The following is an 18,226-nucleotide window of genomic DNA, read 5'->3' on the forward strand; positions in this document are numbered from 1 at the left end:
TAGGCCATATATGTAATGTTATAATATTTATCATATTTACTAGTTTGATCTACTATTTACTTTTTTCGTTTTGTTTGTTTGTTTTGCTGCTAGTGTGCGTCAATGAAAAATAACTGTCTTTGGTCAATATCTATGCTCCATGTATTTACAACGTTAATATAATTTTGGATTATTGTAAGGATACACAATAAAGGTGGTATGCAAAATATATGAATGTGACACTGTGAATATTATAAACGTCTTATGGGTTGATAGGTTATGTGAATATAATTTCTATAGGTAGAAATGACAGTTTAAACCGCGAAAAGTGACATTATGTTGGAAACTTCCCTAATTACAGCCACACGTGACCACTTTGACAGAAGGGAGCGTCGCAGGCGGATTTATCCTTCCGCCACAAGCACGAAATAACTCTATTGTTGCGCTTTTTAGGGTTAAAACAATTGCATACGTCAATAGTCATTTATCAGTATCTAATATTAATTGTTAAAACAATGTAAGTTAGTACTGCATTTGCCGATTTTGATTAAATAGTGGGACTATATAGTGAGGGCGGTGGGATATTTCTTCTAAAATCCCAGCCTGCTCTACCTTCTTTTTTTCCTTCGGTGGAGGCCATGATGGGAGCCTGAGAGTTCAGCTGGAGCGAGAGGAGCGAGAAAAGAAGATGATTCCCCGGGACGGAACTGTCAAACCAATCTGTGCAGATTTCTGATCTTTGTATAGTCTATATACATTTAAGGTGGAGCCTGTCACTTTTTTTCAGATGTGTTCTTGGCAATCAGTCGATGACAATGTTGAATCGTTAGGAGGCTTTTGGATCGAAAAAGGAGGTAGCATTAGCTATTGTTGCTAGCTAGCTGCGCTAGCTAGCTAGTTAGCTAGCGAGCTAGCTACGTCTGAGTGACTGGATACGGGTTTCGGGAACCGGTGAGTTCTCTATCCTCTCGCTGTCAATCGCGGCGGCTGAGATTGAGCCATCGGCTTGGACCGTGTCTGGCACCTAAAGGTTTTTCTGAGGATAACTGCATGTATTTTATTCGGGGGTGTTTGCAAGACGAATTGCAGGATTGGGAAAGTCGGGCCTGCACGGAGGAGCAGAGCAAGGCCCGTCTTTATGATCCAGAGGAAGCCTTTCTAATCCTACCGACAGCCACTGCTAGCTCTGCTGGCTAGCACGTCTCTACGAGGACCTGCAAAATTCAGAGAGCAGACCCGCTGACTGCGACACACACGACCAGACAGCCAACAGTAGAAAAAGCTGTTTTTCATCATTTATCCCTTATAGACTCCTGTCACCTGCTACAATGACTGCGATTATAAAAGAAATAGTCAGCCGGAACAAAAGGAGATATCAAGAGGATGGCTTCGACCTGGACTTAACATGTATCCTTCCCTGTGTTTCTTATTTCCACAGCTCCCGGGACATTACGGCTGTAGTAATGTGTAATAGTTGCTTTAAGTAGTAGACCTGGAAGCAGAAATGTCAGTGGAGTAACGTGAGGTAGTTAGCTTCCCTGCTACTCAGCTAGCTGACTGGCTAGTTGGTCAGACAGCGCAGCTTTGCTGTCAGCCAGCATGTTTGAAAGATGGTGGATCTGTCAAACCAGCACGCATAAATGTCACAGTCATAATATAGCTGGAAAACCCCATTCGGCTGCACATAAGTGTATGTTTAAAGAAACGACAGGCCATTTAACTTGCATACCAGTCAGCGAGCAGTGGACCTAACTTGAGGTTGTGAAATTGTTGGTGCTATTAAGTTTTTTTTTTTCTTTTCAGTCAGTTGGCGTTTGAAGGCAGGTAGATGGTGTCTAGTGTTTATCTCAGACTGTTTATATTTAATAGTTTTTGTTTATACATTTATATACAGCTGTATGGTCCTGGCTTATGTTGCAAGTAGCTGACTAACATCCTTGATGGAAGCTTACCCTCACCTTTCCTCACCTCACCTGTGTCCTCTATAGGTGAGTATTCATTGATGGATTTCCACAAGTCTTGGAAAAAATCAAATTAGCAATTTCCTTCTCCTTTATGGAGATTTAACAATTGCTATTTCTGGCCCATCTGCAGGACTCATTTCTCATCTATTACCACTGATAATAGTTGACCTGGTTCCCCAGTGCAGTATTGCTGGTACTAAAGTTGGTACTTTTACTCATTTGGCTGGTGATAAACTAGATTAGCAACTGATGTGGTTTCCCATGGCCAGCTAAATGCAAATTCTGATGTGTGAAAGAGCTGAGAGAGGGTCATGGATATAGTTGTGATGTATGTGCACATGACTTTTGAGTCCTGATATTCCAGGTTGCAGAGCTGAAACAAGTTGATTCATCTGCAACGGTTTTGCTAATCTATTGCTTTTATGTTATTTTTTCTGCAAATAATCATTGCTTCCAGCTTCTGAAATGTGGGAATTGGACAGTTTTCTAGTCTTCTATGAGAGAAAATTGAGAATTTTTGTGTTTCGGACTTTTGAAGATGTCAGCATGGGTTCTTGGAAAATGTAATAGGCATTTTTCACTATTAGACACTGTTTAGACAAAATGATTAATCAACTAAGAACAGTATTTGGCGGATTAATTGATAATGAAAATGACTGCAAGTTGTAGCCCTTTTGGTTCCATACAGCATGTAGAAATTAAACAGGTCTTGGTATTTTGAGCATATTTTGCTCTGGTTTTTATCTGTTTTTTGCATTTTCTCAGTAACATTGCAGAGTAGTGTTACTTTGATTTAAAACTGTGACAAAAGAGGACATTATTGAACTGAATTAATGCAAAACTGGATGTATGTGTGAATGCAGATGCTGAAACATGTGCATCACTGTGTTTGATTAGATGCTTCTCACCTGGTTTTATAATGTGGTAAAGCTCGTGTCATGTCTCCCTGTGGCAGGACTTCGTGCAGGTGTGCAGGGGCACGCCACTCAAAAGTGGCATCCCTCTCTGGCTTGAAGTCTCCTACTGTTCAGATGTGGGCCCTTTCGAACTATGCCTTTTATCATTTTTGGCATGGTGTCTAAAAACAATATGGGCTCTCTGCAGTTATGTAATGCAGTATCACAGTTCTGGGAATTGCCCTTAAAATAGAGTTGCCAGTGATCTTGTATCAGTGCTGCTGTCTGAGTGCTCTCTCCCTCTCTTACCCTCTCAACCCACCACCTCTCCTTTGCTCTTTTTCTTTACTACTCCCACTCTAATTCTCCCTCCCTCTGCTTGCCCCCTTTCCTCTGCTCTCCTCCTTTCCTGTCCTCCCCACCCCCTCCTTGCTCGGCGCTCGCCGGTTCCCACTCTCCCTTTTCCCCCCTCTCTCTTGCTCTCAGTTGTGGATTTGGCGTATGCATAGAGCCGAAGCAGGGCTGGCTTTAAAGAAAAGGCGTGCCTGAAACGGCAGATTTTCTTTCTTTTTTTTTTTTTTCTCTCCCCCCTCCTACTTGGAGCTTCCGTCGGGGGTCCCGTATGTGCGTTTCCTCCCAGCTGCAGAGACCAAGCCCCCCATGCCCTGGGCTGAGGCTCTCCTGGGAGCTCTGGAGCTTTTTAAAAACACTTATAATAGTCCGACTGGGATCTCTTTGCCATTAGTTACAAGGGTTAGAGTAGCCTATCCAAAGCATAGAAAACCTGTTTTTGGCTCCTAATTAGGTCTTTGAGGCATTAATGGAATGGATTATGACACAATATGTACAGATAGGCTACTCTGTCATAAGCTACAGGGAAGTATCTTGACAGTATGCAAATAATACCATAGATTTGTTGTTGAGTTTGTTGAATTCATGCATCAAGGCCTGTGTTGACTGTATATCGGCTGCATTAGGGCACTTATTCGATTTCTTACACTGGATTTCATTGAAGATCGCTAGAAATAGCTAAAATGTTTGAAACTAGGGCTGTAACCAACAATTATCATTTACTTTTTAAATCGGTCTATAAAATGTCAGAAAATGTTGATCAGTGTTTCATAAAGCCCAAGATCATGCTCTGTCCACAATCCAAATATATTCAGTTTACTCTTATAGAGGGGTTAAAAAACAGAAAATATTTACACTTAAGAAGCTGAAATCAGAGAATTTAGACTTTTTTTATAAGTAAAAATTAATCAAAATTTTGGGGGGTCAGAAATCTGTTTGCCCAAAATAATTTTTTTCCCCTGCCCCTGTATACATTGTTTCGTCAGCAGTTACCAAACAACAAAGACTAAAATTAATTGTCATGTTTAAAGCTACTACAACAAGTTTTTAACTGGTTATGAAACGTCTCAATTTAATACTGATGCCTCAATATGAGATACATGAGTTTTCAAGACCATCCGTGAGAATATCAGCTTGTTCCATATGGTTGTCTTTGAAATCAGATGAAACAAGCCTCTGTTTTCATTTTCCCAGAAAGTTTTTACAATGAGTTATATGTTGCCCAGTTAAGCCAGAGTAGATGTTTATTTAGATAATTTTATTTTTGATGCTATATTTTGTGGCTATTACGGTGTAAATACTACTGCTATTGTCCACAGAGGCCTCCAAAATCAACAAAACATGAAAGTTCTTCATTGTATCTTTAATCTTCAGCTGCAACCAAAGTGATGTCTTGAAATGTCTTTGGTCAGTCCAAAACCCAAAGTTATAGATTAAATATGATTTTAAAAAATGTGAAAAGTAGGAAACCTCCATATTTGAGAGGCTGAAAAGAGTATTTTCTAGGATTTTTAACCATTAAATGATTATGGGCAAGTAGATTGCTAGATTTACTGGCATGGCATTTTATGTGCCTCAGGCAAGCGGGTAATCCTTACTGTTTAGCCATGCAGACTGATCAGTCGATTATCAAAATAGTTTGCAATTAATTTTTTAATAAACATCATTGCAGTAGGACTGTAACTAACAATTATTTTCAATGTTGATTAATCTGTTAAAATGTCAGAAATTGGAGAAAACTGCCGGTCAGTTTTACCCAAAGCCCAAGATGACATCCTCAAATGTCTTGTTTTGCCCATGACCCAAAGATATTCTGTTTACTATCATAGAGGACTAAAGAAACCAGGAAATATTCTCATTTAAGAAAATTACTCTAAGTGATTAAACGGTTATCAAAATAGGTGATAAATTCAATAATCGATTAATGGTTGCAGCTGTACTTGGAACTGCATTAATCTTTGTACATGTATCTATGTCTTGATTGCAACATTTTTCTGTAACAGCAGGTATGCTGATTGGATAGAAAACTGTGTGCATGTACACCATGAAAAGAGTTGTGCTGGTGTGCTTCTGCTCGTGCAGGTACTCGTATGTGTGCACACCAGCAAAGTTTAGGATTATGACAAGCCGGCCATGCTTTTCTCACCAGAGTTGTCAGACGCGTGTGTCAAATTTTTCTGACCAGTTAAAAAGTGATTTGACTCTGGAAATATATGGCCGCCTCAAAATGAAACAGACACATCCAATTAGAATTATTCAGCTTTTCTATTTTTGACACCGTGGCACAGGAAGTGTAAGAAAAGGTTGCCCTTTAGTCAGTGGTTAGAGCGTGAAATCCCACAGCTTATGGCAACGAGCAGACTTCAGTTACAGGTAGGCGTTTTGCAGCCGAGCCTCAAAGACATGCATGCCAACTCAATTATTCTTTTCTCTGCAACATGACACTGATGTGTGCCTTTAAGATTGTATGTATGTCACCGTATAATTGGTCACGACGTCTTCCATCACCACCCTGCGCTGAAATACGGAGCCCTGCTCGGTGATGTAAAGGCAGCCAGGTGCAGCACAAGGGAGGTGGTGCAACCAGAAGTTAAACTTGTAGTGGAATCTGGTGTGTGTGGTTTCTGAGGTGTTTATTTCTTGTCCATCACTGAATGTCATAGAACTGCCTTCTGCTGCAAGTGCAAGTTGCAAGTTGTGACACAAAGGATATACGCCTGATGGAACAATTTTTCTACCTGTGACTTCATGCTGCCTGCGTTCGATCTCTGAGATATTCAAATTGGTCCGGCCGCGCTCAAAAGAGAGATAAGCCGAACATTTGCGATGATCCCAATATAACTTTGGGCTCTAAAAATAAATACAGGTCAGGGAGCGGAGACTCTCCTCGTGCACCCACATGTGGGCCTGGCTCGTGCAGGAGCACTGTTACTCCCGTCCTCTCTGCCTGCTCCTCACTGTCAAGGCCATCTGTCACAACACACACACACATACTCTCTGATCAGCGCCCCCTCCTCTGTGTTCCCATCTATCCATAACTACAATGACACTCGTATTGACATTGGCTGAAACTTTGTCACAGCAACTTAGTCGATTAATCAATTAGTCCAGGGGTCAGGAACCTGCAGACCTCATGTGGCTTTCACAAAAATATATGAAAATGAATGTTTCTTTTTTTTAACATTTCATTTTACATTTGTCATTGTTGTAGGTCTAAAGTGACTATTACATTGTTGAGTTATTAAACTGTGTATACAAAAGAGTTTTATTAGATCGTCAAGTAAACTGTGCTTCATAGCCTATATTTACAGCTCAGCACATTTTCCCCTAAATTTTGTCGCCGGTTGAGTCATATGCAGGTTATAGATGCCAAATCTCCTAAAAAGAAAAGTCTCAAAGGAAAACAGAGAATTTCAAAGAAAAAAATTTAAGGAAAAAAAAAAAAAAAAGGTCATTGCAGAACCCTGAGCCCTACTTCTTTTGGATTAAAATATGCATTTTATTTTGGTGTTTTTACACAGAAGAAAGCATAGGTAGACCTACTTATTCTTTAAGTTAAAGATCTGGTGCTGTGTGTCTCGGTAACGGCGTCTTCCACAGTCATGCACAGTGTACATTTCCTTGACTGCTGCCTGAACAGATATCTACCCAAACATCATTGCTATGGGCTTTCCAGCAGAGCGACTTGAAGGCGTGTACAGAAACAATATAGACGATGTAGTACGGTGAGTTGTGTTGCCTCTGCATTTGTAAGAGATTGCATATTTATTCACAGTGGTATGCAATTGATTTCATATTAATCTAATAAATATTTTCTCCATCTTATGTTCTCTCTTGCAAACAGGTTTTTGGATTCAAAGCATAAAAACCATTACAAAATCTACAACCTGTAAGTGTTGCACACACACACCTGAACTGCTCTTAGTTTATTTAATAACTTCCTCTGTGTGTTCGCTAACTGGAGCTTATTCTTCCTGTTTCAGCTGCGCAGAAAGACACTACGATGCTGCCAAATTTAACTGCAGAGGTAGGCTGCTCTACATGTTCAATAAAAACAACAAAAGATCTCTGAAGATGTCCACGGTGTCTTCCTCCCTGTCTAATCTATTCTGACCTGTCCACATCTCTTTTTTTTTTCTCTCCATCCTCTCTGGTTACAACTTTGCGTGGGCCCTGTGTCCTGTCACGCAACAGTTGCACAGTACCCCTTCGAAGACCACAACCCTCCTCAGCTGGAGCTAATTAAGCCGTTTTGTGAAGACCTGGACCAGTGGCTCAGCGAGGACGACAATCACGTGGCGGCCATCCACTGTAAGGCTGGGAAGGGCCGCACCGGAGTCATGATCTGCGCCTATCTCCTCCATCGCGGCAAATTCCTGGAGGCCCAAGAAGCGCTTGACTTTTATGGTGAAGTCAGGACAAGGGACAAGAAGGTGAGATGTTAATGCACGTCTCCGCGCAGCAGCTCTTGTACTCTTGTCACTTCAGATCAGGTGTTGCACATATGGCTGCAACTAATGGTTGTTTTCATGAGTGATTATTGTGTGAATTAACTGAGTATATATCAGAAAATTGAGGGGGGAAAACGCCAGTTGCATTTTTCTTAAGCTGTCATATATATTCTGTTTACAATGATATAAAACAAAAGAAAAGCAAAAAATACTTTGTCCCAGAAAATATTTGGCATTTTCACTTGAAAATTGTGTTTATTTATTTTAGTTTTAGCTCCAGCTGCAAACACTTATAAAAGAGAATGCTTTATATAGGTTTGGGATGTCTAACCATCATTTCTGTCGTTGCAGGGAGTAACGATCCCGAGCCAACGCCGCTACGTCTACTACTACAGCTACCTACTGAAGAACCAGCTAGAGTACAAGCCGGTGGCGCTCCTCTTCCACAAAATGGTGTTCGAGACTCTCCCCATGTTCAGCGGGGGCACCTGCAGTGAGTCACGCTCATGTTCAACTTTAACTCCAAACTAGGGCGTAGGCATGCATAGCGCTGTTCAAACAGAACGAGAGCCTTGGATGTTGTTGTGCTCTGTAGGGCTCACCCACGCTGCAGTTTAGCACCACAGAACAAGAGAGGGTCATCTACGGTGGAGCTGAGTCGTCCTGCGCCGGGGATTTTAAAACCGAATCAAGTGTGGCTGAATTCGCTGCAGTATTTTTGGACCTTTTGACTAACAGGGGCAGCTTCTTATTGATTAAGTCTTCCTGTTGCTGCTTACAACAAGGCCAAGTTATTTTCTGCACGCTATATGAAAAAAAAAAAAAAAAACTTGAGCCAGATCCCCCTCTGCTTGTCATAATAGAATCTTCAAAGTGGCTGAAAATAGAAAACGATCGCCTTCTAAGAGTTTTACTATCTCAGGTTAGCTTCCTCAGAAGGATTGCCTTTAGAGGAGTCAGACTTTGTTTGCGTTCGGTTTGCCATGCTCACGGTATTTAGAGGAATTACAATATGCACTGTTTAAACAGAGTTATAGCCCTGCAGGAGGGAAGTAAACTGGACCGTCCACTAAAGCCACATAAGCATGAGTTTTATGAGCTTTGCTTGCATATAATCAGGAAGTAACTAAAAGGCTGTAAAGGAATTAAACATTTTGGTCTGATTTATTTTATCAGGCTGTAGCACAGTAGTTGAGTGTGAATAAGTCACTGTAGTAAGCTTCAGTCATGAGTATTTACATATCACTGCATGTTTGCTCAGAGCTTGAGTGGTATGACTTTGTTGTAAAATGGTCTGTACGCAAACAGTGACATTTGTACCCCGAGTTCAGAGGCAGATTGACACAGACAACAAAGGACTACAAGTAGGCTTGATTTTAATGGAGCAGTATGTAACAGTTGCTCATCCAAAAATGATTACTGCAGTCCAAATACAGAGTTGGTGCCATAGACTGTATATTAAATAGGTTGAAATCCTATTTAATTTCCAGTCTGTGGTTGAAAAGATTTGTTTCCCCCTTGTCCCCTCCTTGCCTCGTAATATCATAATAAGAAGCGATGACGAGTCCTTCAATGTAAGTTGATCAGCTGTTTCTAACTGTCAGTTATCTGTCAGTGTACAGCTAAACCCATTATCCTGAAAACAAAAGCCCACGGTTCTGCAAATACACACTGTGGAGTTTGAGTTCAGTGACTGCCTGTCTTACCGCCTGCCAGACGCCCTTAATGCTACATATTGCTCCGTTTGACTGTTATAAACATCTACTCCTTGTCAAAGATTATTATTACTAATTTCTAATGAGTCTTAAACACTTATTCACTTGGTGAACATTTGGCATTAATTTGAGGTCTAATATACATGAAACTGGCAAATAAAAACATTCTGGCCAGAAAATACATTTCAAAGGACACTCGCAACCGCGTTTATTTCGACTTATTAAGTATTTTGACTTATTATGTTGCCTTAATTTCTGATGACATCATAGTCATTTCGTGATTTATTACAGTAAATGTATTGGATTTCTCCTTTTAAAGTCCGTTTTGATTTAGTTGAGCCTTTAGGCAAATGCAAGTCCTTTGGTACAGTTTCTAAACCAATAATGATACTTTTTCACCTTGTTGCGGAAATTTGTTTTTATTGTCAATGTGCATATTCTCCTGACGTGTAAATGGTGTGTATTTTACTAAGTATAGAAAGCAGTTGTAAGTGGTTTCATAGGTCTTTATGGTCAAATAACCCTGTTTTCTTGCTCAAATGTGTCTGAGTCACATAATGTTATGCTTTTCTTGTAACTGAATTTGTCCATTATGAACTAACGGTCAGAAAAAGCACTTCTTTTTCCTTCACTTCTGTGGCTTTTTAAACCCTAACACCTGACTGTGCTGGACAGCCACGACTCTATTGATCCTTCTCTTTTCCTCCTAACTTACCCAATTAAAAAAGGCCCTATTCTGAGTTTGACGTCTTAATACATCCACACATACCTCAGCCTCTTTTAGCCTCAGGTTTGAGCTCACCTCGGCTATAAAAGAGTTTGATAATTCAGTTACAGATAACTCCACATCACACACGTCTGTATGATACATCCACCAAACAAAACTCAGATGTTTTGTGGTCGTTTTTGATCGTCAGCAGTCACAAGTTCCCCCTTTCCTCCTTCCCCTTTGTGTAGCTCACACACACACAGACACACACACACACACACACACACACACCAGGTCCCATGTCAAATGTGTTAAGATGTACACCTCCACTTAAAAGCCACATACTGTGTGTTGTTCTTTTTAAAAAAAAATATCTGTGTAGAGCTCTTGTGTTTGTGCCTGCTGTGCTGTCAAGCCCCTGACAGGACAGGCCAGCCAGGCCCTGTTTGTGATAATCTCCTTCTTTCTCTCTAAGGGGACAGTACCGTTAAAAACAGGAGCGAGCCGACCCCTCAGGGCTTCAAGAAAGGGAATTGGCATTGGGGTAAATGAGCCTTTCATCCATTATTATTTCACTCATTTGCTTTTATATGGCCCCAGAGATCCACCAGGCAGGAGCAGTCTGAGGTAGACATGTTGCCTAGCAGGAAAGGACTAGCTTACAGGCATATGATTTCATCTCCTACTCCACCCCACCCTGACAGGAAGAAGAAAGGTTAAAATGCTTCTATATGCAACGTGTTGCGCTGGTCCAAGACCAAACCGTGACTGTCTCATCAGAATAGGGTCCTGTGTCTCTGGTTCTGGGTCTCTTTGGGTGTTAGATTTTGTGCTCTGCTATTTTTCCCTTTCTCCTCCTTAATTTTAATGTAATATTTTGCACTTACTCAGTTTTTGGGGGGGAGTGGTGATGGTGTGCTGTGCTGTTTCCTTTGTCAAACTCATGTGATAACACTAGTAATCCCGTCTTGCTCTCCTGATTCACTCCTCTGTCACTCACTCTTCTCCTTCTTCTTGTGTTTTCTGTCTCTTCTCCTCACAAATGTCATAATCTCCCCCCCTCCTCCGTCCATCCCTCCTTGTGCAACGTCGACACTCTTCGCAGATCCCCAGTTTGTGGTGTACCAGCTGAAAGTAAAGATTCACACGTCGAACCCCGCTCACACGCGGCGTGAGGACAAGCACATGTTTTTCGAATTCCCCCAGCCGCTGCCAGTTTGTGGAGACATCAAAGTGGAGTTCTTCCATAAACAGAATAAGATGATGAAGAAGGTTAGTCGTGTGTGTTTGTTTGTGTTTGTGTATGTTCATTGTTGCTTAATTTGCTTGGTACTTGTCGCGGACAAATTAAGGGCTTATTTCAGCTGTTGATTGTCATGACCTCTGTGAGGTTGAAGAACAATCAGTCAGCATTTGACTAAGTGTTTTCTCACTTAGCTGGGTGCCAACAATTATGCACTTTTTAAAGGATAAGGATGAAGGCATTCTTTTTATTGCCAACAAATCCCAAGACCAAATCCAAAAGGTCTTGTATTTTTTGGGTTATTAAAGCCTGATAACAGTTTATTCCTCTGTACCATAGACCTCCATTGCTGTAAAAGAAAGTCTGAAAAACCACGGAGCCACTCCATCACACTTGACATATTCCTTCAGTCCCACAACCATGGGCACCTGGGCTGTACAGTCAATTGAAATATCAAAATCACAATATAGCCAAGTGAAGTGTCCAAATCACAGAAGATGCAGTCTTTTGAAGGGAAAAAAACATCATCATTATGAAGGATTTAGTGCTGCAGAGATGCTGGGGCCTGTAGATCCTGTTCTAAAAATGTAATAAAACATGTTTGTTTGGTAAAGACCCTAACAATTTGTCTAGTTTTTACTTGCCCTGGCAAGTTCTTTGCAAAACCCGGTGAAAAACATTGCAAGATGCATCACACGTTTTTTACAAAAGCTGCTGTGAAGTCTTGCATTTTAGGCTGCAACAGCCCCCCCCAAAAAAATCTGTAAAATCCTGGAACGACTGACTATTGCAATCACTATCCATCAAATTCATCTCTGATTTATTTATTTATTTATTTTAATTTTGTTATTGTCGTTTTGTGTTTACTAGTAGGCACAGTAGTTTATTTTCATCAATTCCCATGTTCACCATCCTGCTGCAATAAATACTTAATAATGAAACAAATGTGTATTAATCCATGGCTGAAAGTAATCCCCAGCAACTGCAGTATTTACTCTTTGAGTAATGTTTGCTAAAAACTGCAGTGCCTAAAGGCTCTGTAACTTCCTAAAACAGCTGGGTGTTCAGAAGCCTTGTTTAAATATGAAACTGTTTGTGAGCAGTTCTTAAACATTCAAATCTTCACCAGAAGCAAATGGGCTGGAGGCTGAGTGCACAGACAGGTTAGAGAAGTCTGAAAGCATTGAGAGACGATGAATTGCTGTTGGATTTGTTTTTATTTTACCTGTTTAGCCCTAATTGTCAACAAATCACATTTTAAATAATCACATCACAATTATTTTGACAGATATTGTGGTAAGATAAACAGTTAGTAGGATTGATAATTTCTTGCATCACAATTTTCATTTTAACTGAAAAAGCTATTAAAATCACGTTTTTCCTCTGTCAAAAATTGCAGCATCTGTGATTTGGATATTGCATTTGGCCATATTGCAGTTCTGATGTTTTTATGAATTGCGTAGCCCTATTGACAATAAGGAAAAACAGAGTAATGGCAGCTTTAACCAACAGGACTGAACCCATAAACAAACTAAAAGAAATGTTCCTTTGAATACTTTTTTAAAAATTTCTCATTACATTTCCCCTCTTGTCATCTCTGCCCCTCCAGGACAAAATGTTCCACTTCTGGGTGAACACTTTCTTCATCCCTGGACCAGAGGAGAGCGCGGACAAGATGGAGAACGGGGCGGTGAACAATTCAGACAGCCAGCAGGGGGTACCGGCATCGGGCCAGGGCCCGCCGCAGAGCGCCGAGTGCAGGGACAGCTGCAAGGAAAGCGGCAGGGAAAGCGGCAGGGAAAGCGACAGGGACAGGGACTACCTCATCCTGACGCTCACTAAGAATGACTTGGACAAGGCCAACAAAGACAAAGCTAACCGCTACTTCTCGCCAAACTTCAAGGTAAAGATTTAATTTACATATTAGTTGGTTAAATGGATTGATTGTTATTTTTTAAGTCCGTTTTTGTTATTGCACAGACTGAAGTCAGTTTTCATTTTTAATTCCAGGTGAAGTTGTATTTTACGAAAACCGTGGAGGAGCCTTCGAATTCTGAGGCAAGCACTTCGACATCCGTCACCCCGGACGTTAGCGACAATGAGCCAGACCATTATCGATACTCTGACACCACTGACTCTGATCCGGAAAATGAACCTTTTGATGAAGAGCAGCACACACAAATCACGAAAGTGTGAACTCTTTTTAAAAACAAGAAAAAAAGAAGAAATTATACACCTGAAAAAAAGGAGAAAACTTGAATATAAACTCAAAAGAAGAACCTTTGTCCCTTCCCTCCCCCAGACGGCAATAGAATATCATCATGTCAAATGCCAATTTTAGGGAAAAAAAGATAAATATCCTGACCAATATATTGTTTTTTTATTTTTCTTTTTTTCTTTGGCACGGCCATGTACCATGTGCGAGGTATTGACACTGTTGCCCCATGGGAAAAGGTGCTGTAGCTATAAAAATGTATTTATATATATATACATATACATATGTATATGTTTATACATATATACATGCATATATAAACAAACTTTTTTGTGTCAAAGACAATGGAAAGAGTACCACAATCAGGAGACGGGAGTTGAAGTGTGGGAGAAGTTAGACTGAAAAACTAGGACTATGCTGCTCCTTCTCCTGTCTAAACCAAGGCCAGTGCTGCAGTCACTTTGTTTCACTCCCTCTCTTCTCCTCCCCCTCCTCCTCCTCCTCCTCCTCCTCCTCCTCCTCCTCCTCTCATCTTTTACTCTCCCTCCCCTCCATCCTATCCTCCTTTACTGTGAATGCTTCTTGTGCTCTTTGCAGGCTGTCTCACGTGACTTTTGGTCTTTGTGCAGTGCAAACTGCATGCGGGCAGTGGGTTGGGGGTGGGCGGGGTTATGAAGAGGCTGTGATGATGTCTAAAGCATTGCCATTCCTGTTCCCACTGTGTATACGTTAAATTATGCAGAACAAGGCATCCCATGTAATTGTTAATGTTTTTTTTTATCCTAAGATAATAAAAATATAATACACAAAACAGCAGGGAGACAAGTGTTTGCAATAATGTCAACACTACATTTAAAGGACAATGGTGATTTGCATGTATTGGAATTGGCGTCCATCCCTAATAAATGTATGCAATGTTGTCTTTTTCTTAAAGAAACCAGCTTTGAGATGTGTCTTCTGCGTGGGGTTCCCCAGTGCTTTGAGTCATGCTCAGAAAATTACATCAGAGGTTTATGTAATGTTCTCCCTGCGCTGTTTGCAGTTAATGAAAATCATGCAGAATGAAAATGGAATTTTTTCTAATATGCGGTTGTCATGAAACGGCGAGGCCGCTGCAGTCTTTAACTCGACACCACCGCTGTCAACCGAAGCTGTAATTTTAAGTGACGTGCAGACCCCGTGACCCAAACTTGAGCATGTGTGAGGTGGAGCATGTGAGGAAAATGTGCACAAGCGCCGCGCTTGATGACAAAAATGCTGTAAAGCAGGTTGTCGTCGTTGCAGCTGCCAGGGCTCTGTTAACAGTAACTTCCTGCTTTAAAGGTCAGCGCTGCAAATAGCGGGTGGGACCTGAGGTAGGAAAGTGATGGAAGGATTATTATTGAAAGTTCAACCGAGGGCAACTTCAACCAGGGAGCTGAGCATCTACATTAATGGCTGTCTTATCAGTGAGGGGGAAAAAAAGCATATAAATCTGTTGAAGAGAAACAGCAGCAGTTTGCTTTCATTCAAACTTGATTGGTAATTGAAGTTCACACAACTGAGCAATCACTGTAATGCTTTAATAAGTCAGACAGAGCATTTTTCTTTTGATGTTTCTGCTGCGTAGTAGAGGTGGCAAAAGTACACTTACTTTGAACTGAAGTACACATACTGATACTTGTGTACAGGAAAAAAAAGACCGGTAAAAGTAGATGTACTGATTTAACTTCATTACTCAAGTAAAAGTGAAAAAGTAGACTTTGAAATGCACTCAGAATACAAAAGTAAAACTTGGTCCTCTGAAGGACATTTCTACTGGTAGGTTTTGTGCAAAGCTAAATGAGCCTCACCTTTTCTGCTGTCCAGCCTTCTCTACTTGTCTGTCTCATGCTGTTACATCTTTTTCGTCTTGAAACATAATTTTCATCCATCATTTCGTCTTCAGTGTGGTTTTTAGTGTTTTATCTTTTTCATCTTGTTAGTTTTTTCTTTTTTTTTTGTCTGGTTAAAGGCTTCTTATGTCTTTTTCCTGTTGCGTCTTTTTTTTTGTCCCATTATGCATTTTGTGTTGGTTTTGTCTTGTTACATCTTAAGCGTTTCTCGTCTTGTCACGCCTTTTGTGTTTTTCATCTTGTCGTTTTAAAATTTTCTTTTGGTTACATCGTTTGCATTGTGTTGTCTTGTTGCGTCTTTCTTGTCTTTTTACCTTTTTTACATTTTATCTTGCTGCGTCTTTTACCTTACTTTTCTGTTTTCAATCTTCTTTTGTCTTGGTACATCTTGTTTTGTCTGGTACTGCACTTTTCACCCCGTTGTGTCTTTTTGCGTCATTTCTTTTTTGTCTTCCTACGTCTTTTGTCTCATGGGTTCTTATTAGGTCTTTTATGTTGGTTTTTTGTCTTGTTTAGTCTTTTTCATCTTGTTACGCATTTTTTGTCTTGGGTCTTTTTTGTCTTGTTACATAATTTCCCTTTTGTCTTGTTACGTCTTTTATGTTGTGTTTCGTCTTTTTCCGTCTTTCTTGTCTTATTTAGTTCTTTGTCTTGTTGCATCTTACATTTTTCATGTTGTTTTGACTTGATCTCCTCATGTCTTTTCTGTTGTTTTTGTCTTGTTTCATCTTTTTTTGTCTTGTACTGCACTTGTCTTTTTTTGTCTTATCATTTTTTTGTCTTGGGACTTTTACATTGTCTTGCATCTTGTTTAGTCTTATTCATCTTATGTCATTTTCATCTGGATACATCTGTCGTGTGTGATATGTACAGATGGACACAAAGAAATAATCGTTTCTGTATTATTGTTCCATCTATATAGGTTGAAATCAGTCTTTATTGTTAGGAAGGCAGCACGCAGTGACACAAAATAAAACAAATTCTTCTCAAATGCATTAGAACTAAAGTTAAAAAGCCTGTTTTGAAACTACAAATATTAGATCAGATACCTGAAAAATCTACCTAAGTACAGTAACAAAGTATTTGTATTTTCCACCTCTGCAAGTAGCAGCCCATTTCCTGAATTGATTTCAAAGCTATGCAAAGACTATGGAACTCAGATTACAAAAAAAAAAAAAAAAAAAAAAAGTAACATTAACATTTCTGAGCTAAAAAGCAGCCTGACCTCATACCGAACCATCAGCGTTGCATGCAGAGTGGCTGCTGCTGCTGGTTAATCAAGGCGTTCTCCACATGAAATGAGCAGAGGAAGGAAAGGCTACCAGCCCAGGAGGGAGGAGCGCGAGGCCTCGGGTAGACGACGAGCCTGCTCTGCTCGCAGGCCTGTGTGACTCCAAATGAAAGAGTAACAGGATTAACCACCATGTCGCTGTGATAGGAGAGAAGAGAGTGGCAAGACCCTGGCTAAAGCATGGCCCAAAGTCTCCTGATAATAAAATAAAGTATGAATTAAACATATATATTTAAAAAAAAATGTTCCACCCCCAGAGGCAGGCAGTCACATAATCCCCTTCTGCTCTATTAAGACTCAGTCCCCGGCTCTTTCGTGTTGATAGAGACATCAAAGCCAACCAGTGCAGCGTCAAATGAGACAGGCAGCAGTCGCAGGGGCCCGACTGTAATTGGCTGAGCTGAGAAGGAGGGAGAGACTCTGGTAGATTAATAATGAATGTGCTGTGCTGGGTTGAGAGAGACCAGAGAGAGATGCCTCAGCTCTCCACAGGCAGGCGAGACTGAATAGAGCGAAGGGGGCTGACTTCAGTGGAGCTTGAGAGTCCACATCTTTTTTGATTGCCCTCCTCATCACACACGCTCACACACAAACACAGACACAGGCAGCAGAAGCAGCATCTGAAATATTAATCTAATCAAAATACGTCTTCATTTGTATGTGTCGAGCATCAGCTCTTCTAAAATACGTTCGTTTGTTTGGTTTTTCTGCATCAACACTTCTTGAGATGAGGCAAAAATGGAGAAACTGGAGATTTGGAGGAATATTTACTTTGTATATTTGAATCTGAATGTCCCTCCATTATGTGGGTCACAGCGACGCAGCCACATAAAGGTGCAGTGCCGTCTACAACGTGTACAACAGGGAAAAAAAAAAGGATATGAATGTTTATGTTTTATTTTACATTCATCAAGGTTTTGAGATACTAAGCCGAAATTTTGAGTTAGTAGGTCAATATTGTAACAGAAAGTCAAGATAACAAGATAGTTGGTCAAAGTTACAAGAGACTAAAGGCCTTTGAAATTAATTATACCCAATTTTTCAAACTTTTTGTGTGTTCCATGTGAACTTGCAAATTTTTGAGTTCCCATTTGGAAATTTCAACCTGAATGCCCTTAAGTCGGATTTCTGACTTGGAAAGTCGGAGGAAATCCACAAACCCTGCCCTCAAAATCAGTATGGTTCTGTGCATTAATTATTTCTACTTGTGTCTCTTTAATCAGCCACGTCATGCTAAGTCATTTTCCTGCAGCGCTCTATAACCTTGTTAACTAGAGAGTTAGCAGTTAGCTCGCCGTCTATTACAGCAGTTCCCCAACAAGCCTTGTGATAATCACAAAGTCACAAGCTTCATGACACAAGTCTTTTCCAGAGATCCACAGATTTATTTCACATACCACTTCCTGGCATGACCAGGCCTTAAGTCATTGTTATAACAAAATTATTACTCACCATAGTAGCTCATAATTGTGACTTAGTGTCTCATAATACTGACCCACCATGAGCATTTGTCATTCATAAGTTTTCATCTTTTTTTC

General features: G+C 40.4%; 1 protein-coding gene across 2 annotated transcripts; it reads left to right on the forward strand.

Moving 5' to 3' along the window:
* The first annotated feature begins 586 nt into the window (after positions 1-586).
* LOC146315490 (phosphatidylinositol 3,4,5-trisphosphate 3-phosphatase and dual-specificity protein phosphatase PTEN) lies at positions 587-14,460 on the forward strand. Of its 2 annotated transcripts, XM_084735440.1 has the most exons (10): positions 587-1,386; positions 6,831-6,915; positions 7,035-7,079; positions 7,174-7,217; positions 7,385-7,623; positions 7,993-8,134; positions 10,541-10,609; positions 11,171-11,337; positions 12,918-13,211; positions 13,319-14,460. In XM_084735440.1, the coding sequence occupies exons 1-10, from the start codon at positions 1,308-1,310 to the stop codon at positions 13,502-13,504; spliced, it is 1,350 nt and encodes a 449-aa protein (XP_084591566.1). In that variant the 5' UTR covers positions 587-1,307; the 3' UTR covers positions 13,505-14,460. The 2 variants fall into 2 exon arrangements, with proteins under 2 accessions (XP_084591566.1, XP_084591567.1); XM_084735441.1 differs by lacking the exon at positions 10,541-10,609.
* Positions 14,461-18,226: the final 3,766 nt, after the last annotated feature.

Source organism: Lutjanus erythropterus, chromosome 14 (assembly GCF_056507025.1).
Source record: "Lutjanus erythropterus isolate fLutEry1 chromosome 14, fLutEry1.hap2, whole genome shotgun sequence".
NCBI lineage: Eukaryota > Metazoa > Chordata > Actinopteri > Lutjaniformes > Lutjanidae > Lutjanus > Lutjanus erythropterus.